General features: G+C 56.1%; 1 protein-coding gene across 2 annotated transcripts in view; it reads left to right on the forward strand.

Moving 5' to 3' along the window:
• Positions 1-5,801: 5,801 nt before the first annotated feature.
• The window catches only part of MRC2 (mannose receptor C type 2), a 51,954-nt gene continuing 45,161 nt past the window's right edge, over positions 5,802-12,594 (forward strand). Inside the window, exon 1 of one of the 2 annotated variants that reach the window (XM_027048029.2) lies at positions 5,802-6,070. In XM_027048029.2, coding sequence (XP_026903830.1) covers positions 5,950-6,070 — 121 coding nt within the window. In that variant the 5' untranslated portion in view covers positions 5,802-5,949. The remainder of the gene's footprint in view (positions 6,071-12,594) is intronic. The other variant, XM_053212187.1, reaches the window with a different exon arrangement.

Genomic DNA, 12,594 nt, shown 5'->3' on the forward strand with positions numbered 1-12,594 from the left:
TCACATCGCCTTATACACCTTTCCCTGAACTCTTGCCTTGCTATGTGTATGTGCTCATTTGGCACCAGGAGAACTGAGCCCTCGGTAAGCCTAGGGACTGCTTAGAAGGATGAAGTAGTTAGGGGCCCAGGACTGCACCGGTGGTGGGGGCGGGGGGACCTCAGATAGGAGACAGGAGGAAGTTGGGGCCGGTCAGGGAGGAACTGGGCAGGGCCAGCCAGGGAGCTGAAGTAGCTGGTTCCAGGTCCTCAACAGCAATATTAAAAAAAAAAAAAAAAAATTACACTCTATGCCTAACATGGGACTCAAACCCATGACCCTGAGATCAAGAGTTGCATGTTCCACTGACTGAGCCAGCCAGGTGCCCCAAATATTTAAAAATTAAAAAAAAATGTTTTTTAATGTTTATTTTTGAGAGAGAGAGAGTCAGAGAGAGGGAGATACAGAATCCAAAGCAGGCTCCAGGCTCTGAGCTGTCAGCACAGAGCTCGACGCGGGGCTCAAACTCACAAACTGTGAGATCATGACCTGGGCAGAAGTTGGCCACTTAACTGACTGAGTCACCCAGGCGCCCCCCCACCCCCCGATATTTTTAAAAATTTGATGGACCCACAGTAAAAAACACTTAACATCTCAACCCAATACATATTTCACAGAACAGAATTTAGCTCAACATGCAATATACTCTGATATTTACTGTTTTCTTTTTTTTAAATGTTGGTTACCACCTGCTGGGGCCCCGACAGGTCCACTTACTGCTGTGTCACTCGGGACTCTGGAAGGTCTGGCTAGCCTCTCAGAGCTGGGGTGGGATGGTGGGCCAGCTGGATGCAGCCACCTGGCTCCTGTTCTCGTCAGGGGCTCTATTCCAGCAAGGGTCTAGGATGGGTCAGGGGAGGTTCTGTGTCTGCAAAACCACCTCCTGCATGTTTTGCCTCCAGGCCAGAATCCGCAAGAGTCCCAGGAGGCTGTTGGCTAAGACTGGGCCCAGCCTTGCTTCGGAAGGTCAAGTACTGAGACTAGAGTAAACCTCCTGCCTGTCCTCCCTGAGTTGGGCAGAGGGAGGCAAGGACCCAGGGAACCGCGTCAGATGACCTCCTGAAGAGGCAGGTGCAGAAGCGGCCAGCCTAGCCAGTGCTGTGGACCAGGGTGGGCCTCGACTCCTGCCTCAGCCCTACCCTCGGTGCAAGGACAGGCTCAGAGGAGCTGCAGCTCCAGGTTGGGAGAGGCCCCTGAGAGCAGACAGGATGATGTGGCATTTTTCTTCCCCTAAGCCCTGGTACCAGCTGGGTAGGGCCATAGAGGGTTCTGGAAACTACATCCCATCCAACTGCAGCTGGTTCTTCAGCTCAGCTCTGCCATCCCCACTTTGGCACCTCAGGCCAAGCTCTGCTCCTCTCTGAAGCCCCACTGGCCAGCTTGCTCCTGACCTGCTAAAGCCTTCCAAACAGAGACAGGAGCCAGTGAGGATCCTGGAGACGATGGATTTGTGGCCTCTGCTGCAGCCTGCGACCTGGGCTCTGCTTGGCCCACCTGCTCTGAACTTAACTCCAAGGCCCTGACGACTTCTGAAGGCCTGCCACGGGGACTCGTTCAACTGGGGGTCCACATCTCCTGGGGAGGGAGTCTGCACGGCTTGCCTCCTTGGAGGGGTTGTGAAGTGATCATCTCCTACACCTAGGGTTTGGATCCCTTTAAAGGAACCATCTTCTAATATAGGCCTTGGGCTGAAAGCCAATGGATACAAACTCAGCAGCCCTCCAGGGAGTAGGGGTGGCGGGGGCGGGGGGTGTTCTCCAACAGAAGGTAAAGTGGGCAGAGTTTTTCTCAGGTTGTATCTGTGGTCATTATAGGGTAGACTAGTCAAGAGAGAGTGGTAAGATTCCTCAGTAATGTTGCTATGGGAGAAATACTTCCTTTAGGTTAACTGTCCCAAGGTCGTACAACCTAGAAGAGGGGGAGCCAAACTTTGAAACTTGGGTCTGTCTGAATCCCAATCTGCCGCCTTTCTTCCCTTTATAGCCCAGTCCCTTCTGAGATCCTCAGTGCTGCGGACGAGGGGGTAGTAGCCGCATGGACTCAAAGGGTGGTTTGTCTGAGTGGAGACCCAGGAGTTTGAGTTGTAGGAAGAGTGGGGAGAGGAGAGAGAGGGTGGGAATAGCACAAGCCAGCCCCTTGCTTGGCCAGACTTCTCCCCTGGCTTGGAAAGGTCCGGGGTGAAGAAAATCATGGCTGCCCCTTTGGGTTCACACCCTCTTCTCCAGGTAAGGACCAACTGCATCTTTCTTTACATCCTCCTGCTGGGGGTGTCCAGAGGTCTGCATCCCCCGGGCACCCTCTGGCTGGAGAGGCTGCTGAGCTCCAGAACCAGGGAAGAGGAGACTAATGCGAGAGGAGCCTGAAGCACAGTGAGTAATGATGCCAAGAAGTGCACATCCAAGGGCTCCAAGGCTCAGAAGGGAAGTGACTTTGCTCAGGGAAACGTGGTGAGAACTGACAGCTGGCATTCCAATTCAGCGGTAGCCCCCAGGCCCGGACTCATCCCATTGCTCCGTGCTTGGTGATTTATGGGCGTGCATTCATTAGCCAGCCGTGGTGGGCATTGACCACGGTTACACTCCAGAACACCAGTTTTGTATACAATTTAATATGAGATGTTCAGACAGGGAGGGGAGGTTGTATTCTCTCAGCCAAAGGAAAGCCCCCAGTGTTGCAATCCTGATAAAACTGCCCTGTGCAGCTCTCATGGACAGTGGGGTTGATGGGTGGCTGGAGAGGCAGGTAGGGTGAGGGATAAGGAGTAAGGAGACACCCTGATGTTCAAATGGCGAAGGTGGGAAGCAGGGAGGGGACGAACATTCCCTGAACATCTTTATCCGGGGCTGTGCCATCCCTTTATACGTCACGTTTAATTGTCAGAACAAGGTAAGAATTGTTGCCTCATTTATAATAGGAATCATGAACTCAGAGCTTCAGTAACACTGAATGCTGCAAGGCTGGTAAGGGAGAGAGTCAGAATTCGAACTGGGGTCTTTCTGACTCCAGAGTCTGCTCTTTGTACTCACTGAACTGGTTTTGCTGAAATCCACAAACCCACAGTGCCTACTGCTGGCTGTGTCTGAAGGAGAGCCATTGCTCAGTATCGATGGCACCATAGTAGATATCATCCCGGTAGAACTCTCCTAGACCAGGTCACAGACCTCACTAAAGTCCCAGCACCTAGCCTCATGCCTGACACATAGTAATAAATGGCTGTTCAGCTGAGCTTTAACAGGAATGGTGAGGAGGCTGTAGGCACAGAGGACACTGGCCCTTCTTTGGAAGTAGAGGAGGGCCTGGGTGCTAGTAAAGGGTCCCATTGAAAGCCTTAGCCCTCCCAGGACACCCACCACTCCTGCAGACCGTGACCATGTTCTGTTATCAACTGATGGTGTGCAGGATCTTGAAGCAGTGGGGGACCGGCCGGATTTTCCAAAGAGAACTGCCCAGACATGGCCCAGCTCTCTGCCCTCCGAGTTCAAGATCTAAGACAGATGGTGGCTGCAGATGTGGGCCCAGACAGTCAGCAGAATACAGCATGTAACCCTGACACACTGGAGCAGGAAGTCTCACGCTCGGCAGAGACTAGAATAGGGCTTCAGAGACTTGGCCAGACATCTGTCCCCGCGAGCTCAATGCACTTGTGCTCCTCAGCCCCCGAGCTGCCTGCCGTCTTCTTTGCCTGGAGGATGGCAAAAATTGGGTCTATTTTCCCCACTAAATAAAACTCTTCTAGGGATACGACCGTTGGCTGATCTTTGTTCCCCCAGCAGCTAACACAGGGCTAGCAATCAGTGGTCATGAAGTGGGTGAATGAAGAAATGAGAGAGCATCTCCTGTGTGCTGGGGACTCTGTGTCCTGTGCAGGCAAGTAGTGGGCCTTTTGGACCCACGTGATTGACTGGTGAGGTCAGGTAGTTGGCTTCTGCCCTGCTGGTGGCAGGAATGGTGGGGAATGTCGAACCGGCCCTATTCCAGAACCTGGAGGGCTCCTCGGGTACCCTGCCTGAGTTCCCCTTCAGAAGAAAGGGGACCCCTTGGTAAGGACTGCGGCCAGCACATCCAAAGATAAGTCAGCAGCCTGTAAGATGACTTCGAGAAAAAGCATCCTGTGATCTGGCCTCTCAAGACAGAAAAAGAGCAGCTTAGTTAAAGCTGGCCAGTCGTCAACCCCTTGTAGATAAAAGGACTGTGAACAGGGGAGGCCAAGAGGATGATCTTTGAGGCAGCCCCAGCATGGCCAGTCACCCGCAGAGCACTGGGGTCCTGGGACATGCCCCATCACGAAGATGTGTCCCAGAAGGCACTTGGTTCTGTCAGACTTCCCCAAGCCAGCTGTGCAGTGCCAGGGGCTCCCCTGGCCTGGTGGCTAACCATTTTTTTAGGGCCAAAGTATGGATAGTGGGAATCTTTTCCAGGGGACTGTAGGTGATTTCACACGGGTGCTCACTTTGGGGCCCTGCAGCCTCTGGACTGACATTTGCCAAGAATCTCAGCCCAGCAGAGACAGAGTTAAATGAGCATCTCTGGCCCCGTATTCTTACTGCAGAGATGGGGAGGGGAAGATTTACTGAAGGTAGTTAAAAAGAAAAAAAAAAAAAAAAGCTGAGTTCCCTATTTCCAAAAATAGCACCGAGGTGGACAGCCCAGGAAACAATAAAATTTATATTACAGTTTCCTAGTGTTTTTATTGGATTACTCGTGGTGGGAGAACGTGAATCTCCTTTGCATTTAGGGTCTCTGAATGCCTCAGTCCTCCTTTGAGCCCAGAGATCCCAAACGACTTTCCAGAGTTGCTCAGGGAATCAGAGGTAGAGTTGGGGCTAGACTCCAACATCCTGACTCCCAATCCAGTGCTCTGCACTGCGGTGACCTGTTGCATAATACGGAATAACTGTGGATTGTCTTTCCTTTTATGAAATTTCCATTCGGCCCTCTGCGACCGGCCAGCAGTATGGTTGCTGGTAAGAGTGAGGACGTCTGTCTTCAGTGGACAGATTTTTCTCTGGGTTTCTGGATGCAACCCCAACTAGCAAAAGCACTGCACCCCTTTGCGCCAAGGACGCTGACCCAGGGGTCGCGTAAATGCTAAAACGACGTGCAAGTGTTTGCGCTCCGCACACGGCCGGGGGCCCTGCCTCCCCCTCCCCCAATCTTCGCCCTGGTGGCCGAGCCCTGGGCTCCGCCCCTTTCCCCCCAGACCCGACCAGGGGTCCTCCTAGGCGTGGAGGTAGCGGATGCTCGCCAGAGCAGACGTCCGCAGAGAGGCGGGATAGAGAGGGCGCCCGCGGCCGGGCTCTGGCCGCCTGGGTCGGCCGCGCGCCCCCGCCCCACCGAGCCTCGCAGCCCAGGTCCCGCCACGCCGTGAAGTTTGCGGAAACTTTTGCAGTCGCTTCCCCGCCCGCGCCAGCCGGGGAGCTGTGACGCAGCGTCTGGGGCTCCAAGCCCGGACTGAGAAGAGAGGGAAGGCGAGGCGGGGAGAGGGAGGGCGACGGAGAACGAGAGAAAGAGCGCCCGCCGGGGTCCTCCTCGACCCCGCGGATCCTCCTCTCCGCTTCCCCTTTCTTTCCCCCTTGGCGCTCTCTCTGCGGCCCGGGCCCCGGCCCCGCGCCCGCCGGCGCCTCCTCCCCTTCCCATCCCACGCTGCCCGCTTCCCTTCCCCTCTACCCCTCAAACCCTCCTCCGGGTTCTGCGCTCCTCCCTCCGCCCTCCCTCCCCGCCCCCCCAACCCCCGCTCCGGGCCAGCCTCCTTCCCTCCTCCTCCCCTCTTCTCCCCGAGAGGCATTACTTCGTCCCGACCCGAGGAAGACGCGAGCCCCTCGCGGGCGGTCGTCACAGCCCAGCGCCCGCGCTGCCACCGCGCGCCGCGCCCGTGCGCCCTCGGTCCCCGCGTCCCCCAGCGCCGCGGGCATGGGGCCCCGCCGGCCGGGCCCCGCGCCCTGGTCTCGTCACCTGCTGCGCTGCGTCCTGTTCTTCGGGGGTCTGCACCTCGGCCACCCCGGCGCCCCCGGGGACGCCGCCGCCCTCCCGGGTAAGGCGCTGCCAACTTGGCCAACTTTGGGGGCCGGGCCGGGGGAGTGGGGGGGCGCCGGGGAGCGGGCCGCTCTCGACTTTTCCCTCCTTTTTTTTTTCTCCCAGAAGCGCGTGTGCGTGTTCGTGTGTGCGTGCGTGTGTGTGTGTGCGTGTGTGCGTGTGTGTGTGTGTGTGTGACTGGGTTTTTAAAAATCGTCTCCGCTTTTCTGAAAGCGGGGTGGGTAGGAGAGGGGAGGAGGAGCACGCCGGGAGGTGGGGGAGGACCTGAGTGGAACCAGATGTGGCAGGCGGCGGGGGAGGGGAGCTCGGGGGTCTCGAGCTGCCTCGGAGGAAGAGGGCGGGCTCCGGGAGGACCCCCGCGCCCGCCCTCCCGGACCACCCGGCGCCGGCCCTGCCCTGGGCCCGGAGACCTGCAGGGCGCGTCCGGGGAAACCAGAGGCTCCCTCCAGGCCAGTCTCCTTGCTTTGCCCCAGGACCCATACGTTATTATTGTTTTCGAATTATTCGTAAGGGCTCCTTTGCCCTTCCTGGCATCTCGGGGGCGTTTATATTTTCTTTTCCACACTTGTTTTTCAAGGACAGCTTGTGGCATGTGGCAACCTCACTGTTTGAAGGAAACACTGTGGGGCACTTTTGTGCCCCCAGGATGCAGCGACAAGCTGGGCACTGTGTGTGTGTGTGTGTGTGTGTGTGTGTGGTGGTGTGTGGGTGGCTCTGACCAAACTGGCACCCCTCCAGAGTAGACAGACCTTGGGCCCCAAAAAAGCTGCTAAAGATGCAAAAATCCAACCAACCAACAAAACAAAAAACCGAACTTGTGCCTTTTCTTTCTGCTGCTCTTTCAAAGGGTGACAGTGACGTGTGGGGACAGACAGACCCCTCACCAAGAATCTGAGAACTAAAGGGAAAGATCTACTTCCGGAGGTGGGGGGGGGGGCGGTGCAGGAGTCAAAGCTGGAACCTCCCGGGAGTGTAGTTACTACAGCCCCAGTGCTGGGCCCAGCTTCATCTTGCTTTATGTTTAATTTGCGGATGGGGGTCAGTGGAAGGGGACAGTAGTGCAGTGTTTGCAGTTTTGCGCAAAACCCAAACAGCCCCCCGGAGGGTCTGGGTTCTCTAGCCATGGCCGATGCTTGCTTGCTTGCTTGGCCTGGGCAGTGTGACGTAGAGGACCAAGACCCGTATTTGCCCGATTGTGCTGTCCGGATTGTGTGGATGGGAGCGATGGGGTTTGGAGTAACCCACATTCACGCCGTGTAGACACCCCACCCCCCACCACTGAACTCCACACCCACCTGGAATTGAATGTTAGACGCAAACCAGGCAGCATCTCCCTACCCCCCGCTGTCCCCTGCCTCCCTGCCCTCCTGCCTGTGTCTTGCTCCTCTGTGAAGGATCCCCGAAGAGGCAGGGTGGGAGGGGTGGAGGAGGATGGCCCTTCTAACAGCCCAAGAGCACATTTGAAAGTCAGGCCCTGGGAGAGTGGTGGCCTAGATGCTGACTCGGCCTTTTCCCTCATGGAGCTTTTGACAGAGGGAGCTGGAAACGCCTGGGGAGAGGCCCCATCAGGGAGGGGGAGAGGGTCCCCTCTGCCTTGCCATCCCCCCTCTTCTTGCCCTCCCTCGGACTGCGTCTCAGGACGTGTAGCCCCCACAGCCTCAGAGGGGCCCCTTCCCAGTGGCATCGCATTGAACACCCCCGCACGAAGCTTAGGTGTGGGCAGGGAGGTGGCGGTGGGGGGACGGGTCCCCACAGCGGCAGTGGAGTGACGGGAAGGAGAAGTTGTTACCAGTGCTATCCCTGCACATCATTGTTCCCTCGGCTGGAATGCCGCTCCTCTAGGCCGCAGTCGTTCCTCATGCCCCTGTACCTGATGAATTTGGTAGTCACGGGTGGGAACAGTTTACCACCATCAGGATCCTAAGGGTCCAGGAAATGCTTGGGGGGGGATGGATTGGGCTTGGCAGGCCAGTGTGCTGGGGCGGAACTTAACCCTGGGGGGTGGGGGTTGTCTGCGAGTGGCTGTCTGACCACCAGCAGGGGAGCCCTGTGGGGTGAGAGTATGGGGCACCACAGCGCCCCTTGGGGGCAGCGAGGCAGCAGTTTGGCAGTGCCTTTGTGGGTACGTGATGGCAGAACCCGTCTCTTCTCCAGCTCCGTGGAGTGCCCCACACAGTGTGGCTGGAAGACCTCTTTGTTAATTGCAGGGTTGGTGCGGGTTTTTTTTTTTGTTTTTTTTTTTTGTTTTTTTTTTTTTGTAGCATTCACTGCTCAAGGCTGAACCAGATACTTGGGGCGGGGGGGGGGGGCGGTGGTGGAAGGTACAGAAGAGTGTAAGACGCATCCTCAGAGCAAGTTTTGTTGGAGGCGGGAGAAAGTGGGGCAAAGGGTCCCCAGGGCTCTCTGTGGGACCAGGCTTTGCAGCGACAGGGAGGGGAGCCGAGAGGGAGACCCGGAAGGTGGGCTAGCTGTCTGGGAATGATGTGGAAGCTTGCTAGGCTGGGGTGTAGAGTTGGTGAGTTGGGTGGAGGAGAGGCTTGAAAGGGGAAGCCGGCCAGGTGGCTGGGAGGCTAAAATGGGGGAACCACTTGCTGGTGGGGGTGGGGAATCCCAGGGACCCCCTGGGGTTTCTGAACAGAGGAGGAACGGGATGCGGATTGGAAAGAGGGTTGCTGGGGTCCCGGGGATCAGGTACCCAGGTTGAAGGGTGAAGAGACCTTGGGAGGTCTTCCTGTGGGGACAGACCACTGTCTAGAGAACAGGGAGGGAGACGTTCCTTCTGAGAGGCAGGCAGGTATCCCTGCTGCTGCCAGTCAGCCAGACAAATAGCTTGCACTTCCGGCCCCGCTCCTGGGGAGTCACAGAGTTCAGAGCCTCCTTATTACCCGCCAGCCCCCCAAAACCCAATCTTCCCTGCTCCACCCCGCTTGCCTTCTGTGGGCTGCCAGGGCCGGGGTGGCGCCTGGCTTGAGCCGCAGTTGATGCTGGGGAGCTGGCCCTCCGCCTCAGGCTCACCTGGACAAGGCGAGGGCGCAGGCAGGGGAGGAGGAAGCCCAGGTCTTTGTCCCCATCAGTGCACATTAGAGAAATCTTCCCTTTCTGATGCTTGCATGGTGCAGGGATTTGGGCCGATGAGATGATTTCAGAAGTGCCATGAAATTCTCAGAAGAGTATTCGTTTGGATTCACCGCTAATTTAAGCCCTGTTGCACCCCGCGGAGGGATGAGGTGATAACAGCGATGGCTACCATTATTCATGGGCCGGGCGCCTCGCCCGGGGCTTTATAGGCAACAGCTCTTGTATCTCACAACCCTGGGAGGGCGTCACCACCACCGGCAGTCAGCAGATGCGAGATGTTAAGTCATGTGCTCGAGAGCACACCGCCACAGCGCTAGAAGGTGGTAAAAGCAAGATGCGAACTCAGGTGTGGCTGCTGAGCCTGAACACTTCAGTACCAGAACGTGCTGCGTCTCCGAATTACGTGGTATGTGTTAGGAAAGGCTGGAAAATTCTGCTGGGTGGGTTTTTCCCCACTAGCTCTAAGCCCTCTAGAACATCCTCTCGATGAGTCTGTCCTGAGAGGAACCCTAGGAAGACGGTAGAGCGGGCAACCCTGTGTTTATTTATACCTTGGCTGTGTCAGGGGGCTTGTCTCTCCCCCAGTCCCACTGGGCCCAAGACACAGGGACTGAGACCTGCTCAGCGACCTCAGGATATCTGAGATGCCCCCTCTGAGGAGGCCTCCGTAAGCGAGTGACGGAAGGGGTCTGATGGAGGAGGAGCCAGCCCTCCTACCCCCGCCCTGCACCCCAGCTTCCCAAAGGTTAGGGATTCATAGGCTCATTCATTTGGTCCGAGGATCGTGGGGCTGCGCTGAGAGCAGGGATGGCTGTGGCCTGTTCTTTTGAGCCCACCTCCGCCTACCCCTCTGGTGGGGGTCCCTGGACTTGGAGGGCCTGGGCACTGCTGACAGGAAGAGTCCCTTCCTGTTTGCTCCTTCATGAGATGGGAGGGGCCGCTTCCCATGACTGGATCCTATAAATCTGGGTGGGGTGGGCCATGGCAGTGGTGATGCAGCTCTTGGATCTCACCCTGGGCACTGCAGATCCCCATTACTCCTCACTCCTCAGTGGTGTCAGTAAACAGGCAGGCTGGGTGAAGGCCACACAGTGGCATCTGTGACCCTGGGGACCTGCCGGCATCAGCCAGCTCCAGCCACTTAGGGGACAGATTGAGTCGGCTCCCAAGCTTCACATGTGGCCTGATGGGCAACGCCAGGGGGGTTCCTGCCCTTCCCCCTCCTCTCCCCTTGGCTGTGCAGACCCCTCCCATCCTGCTTGGCCACAGGGTGGGGGGATGGGGGGGCTGCTTCTCTGCTTCACCTCAGCCCTGCCCTTCCCCACTTCGGTTCCTCTGACTGCATTCTGCCCCCACAACTCTGGTTGTGTTTCTAGATGATGGCTAGGAAACCATAGCCTCTTCCCAGGTCCCCCGGCCCCCACACCTTCCCCCTGTCCTTAGCACGGTCTGCTCCATCTCCCCTGAACCTTCCTCTGCCCCGGGATGCCCTTCCCTTCTTCCTCCCTGACTCCTGCCACTCTGCCTTTCAAGACTCAGGAACCCAGGGGCGCCTGGGTGGCTTAGTCGGTTGAGCATGCGACTTCAGCTCAGGTCATGGTCTCACAGTTTGTGAGTTCGAGCCCCACGTCAGGGTCTGTGCTGACAGCTCAGAGCCCGGAGCCTGCTTCGGATTCTGTGTCTCCCTCTCTCTGCGCCTCGCCCCCCCCCCCCCACCCCTGCCCATGCTCTACGTCTCAAAAATAAATAAACAAAAAAAAGGGCTCAGGACGCTGGGAAAGACACAAAGGAGTCTTGGTCACTGCCTCGGGCTCACCTGGGCTAAGGGGAGACCAGCATCCAGACACTGCACGTGGGGCTAAACCCCAGCATGGGGTGGGGGGCCCTCTCTGTATCTCTTTCTCTGGGTCACCTCTGGGATGACACAGTGACACACTTTTGTCCTGAGCTTCCTACAGGTAAAAACAGGAAGCCAGATTCCCATCTGTTCCTGGCACCCTCCCGAGAGTGTCTGGAAGGGGAAGCTGATGTGGTCCCCCCACCCGGCCCAAGTGTAGACTGAGGCAGAAGCAAGGTGTGGCCAGGAATGTCCCACCTCCCCTCAGTCCTCCAGAAATGTAAATCGGGACTGAGGTAAGGCCGCTCACCAGCTGTGTGAGTTTCTTCATTTGTAAAAGGGGAAAAATAAAACAAAACCCCCTCCTTAGGGGTATCATATTACACAGAGATGAGATAATATGTGTATGAGATGCATGTCTGGTACGGGGTCAATTTCCTAGCAAACCGTATTAAATTATTGCTATTTTCATTATTATTAGGAAGGGAGAACATGAATACCAAGGGACTTAAATGTGAAAAAACACAGTCCTCAACAGATGAGATCCTAACTATAGCACTTTTGTTTTGAGATCAAAGCCGGTCTAAACCCATTACATCTCAGTGACACTTCCCCGGCTACTCTGAGTGCCTGAAAGTAACCATATTTTTTCTGAACCTCAATTTAAATCCAAAAGGAAAAAAAAAATCCTATCCTCAGTTGTTCTTGCTCCTAAAACCCTTCAATCCCCCACCTTCCCTCTTCACTTCCCTTCTTCATGAAGCTTCTCCAGCTGACCTTCACGTAGGAACTGAGGAGTTTCCTAGACTGGACTTTCAGTGTGAAAACCCAGACAGTCCCCAGCAAATGGAGCTGCTTCCTGACCCCCGGCCACTGTAGCGTGCTGCGTCTCGATGGTCACGGTAACTAGGCTTCCGGATTATTAATTTCAGTGACCCTCCTCAGGCCTCACCTTGCAGCGTGGGGGTGCTGTCGATACCCTCGGTTTAGAGAATGCATGCTCGGTGGAAAACAGACCATACGGAAGTGAAACATAAACAGTTTGGGGTCCTCCTTCCCCTCAGCCCCCAGCTTACAGTAACCCCTGTCATGGGGTCATCTTCCGGTTTTTATGCATATGCACACACACACATAAATACTCCTTTTAGACAGTTGGGGCCTCATTTTATACTCTATGATGTGACAAAGTAATTTTTATTTTATAATATTCTTGTGGGTCTTTCCATGACAGGCTAGAGAGCTGCCGCATCCTTTTTTTTTTTAATTTTTTTTTAATGTTTATTTTTAAGAGAGACAGAACGCGAGTGGGGGAGGGGCAGAGAGAGAGAGACGGAGACCCAGAATCCGAAGCAGGCTTTAGGCTCTGAGCTGTCAGCACAGAGCCTGATGCGGGGCGCAAACCCACAAACCACGAGATCATGACCTGAGCCAGAGTTGGATGCCCCACCGACTGACCCCCCCCCCCCCGGGCGCCCCACTGCCACATCCTTAATAGTGCCCAGGATTCTGGTGAAGGGGTGTACAAAAAAACTCCTTTCCTACGGATGGACACTTTTTGAAAATCCTCTCCTCCTCTGGCCTTTGTCACTCAGTTTGCATCCGTGGTC

This window comes from Acinonyx jubatus, chromosome E1, assembly GCF_027475565.1.
Source record: "Acinonyx jubatus isolate Ajub_Pintada_27869175 chromosome E1, VMU_Ajub_asm_v1.0, whole genome shotgun sequence".
Taxonomy (NCBI): Eukaryota; Metazoa; Chordata; class Mammalia; order Carnivora; family Felidae; genus Acinonyx; species Acinonyx jubatus.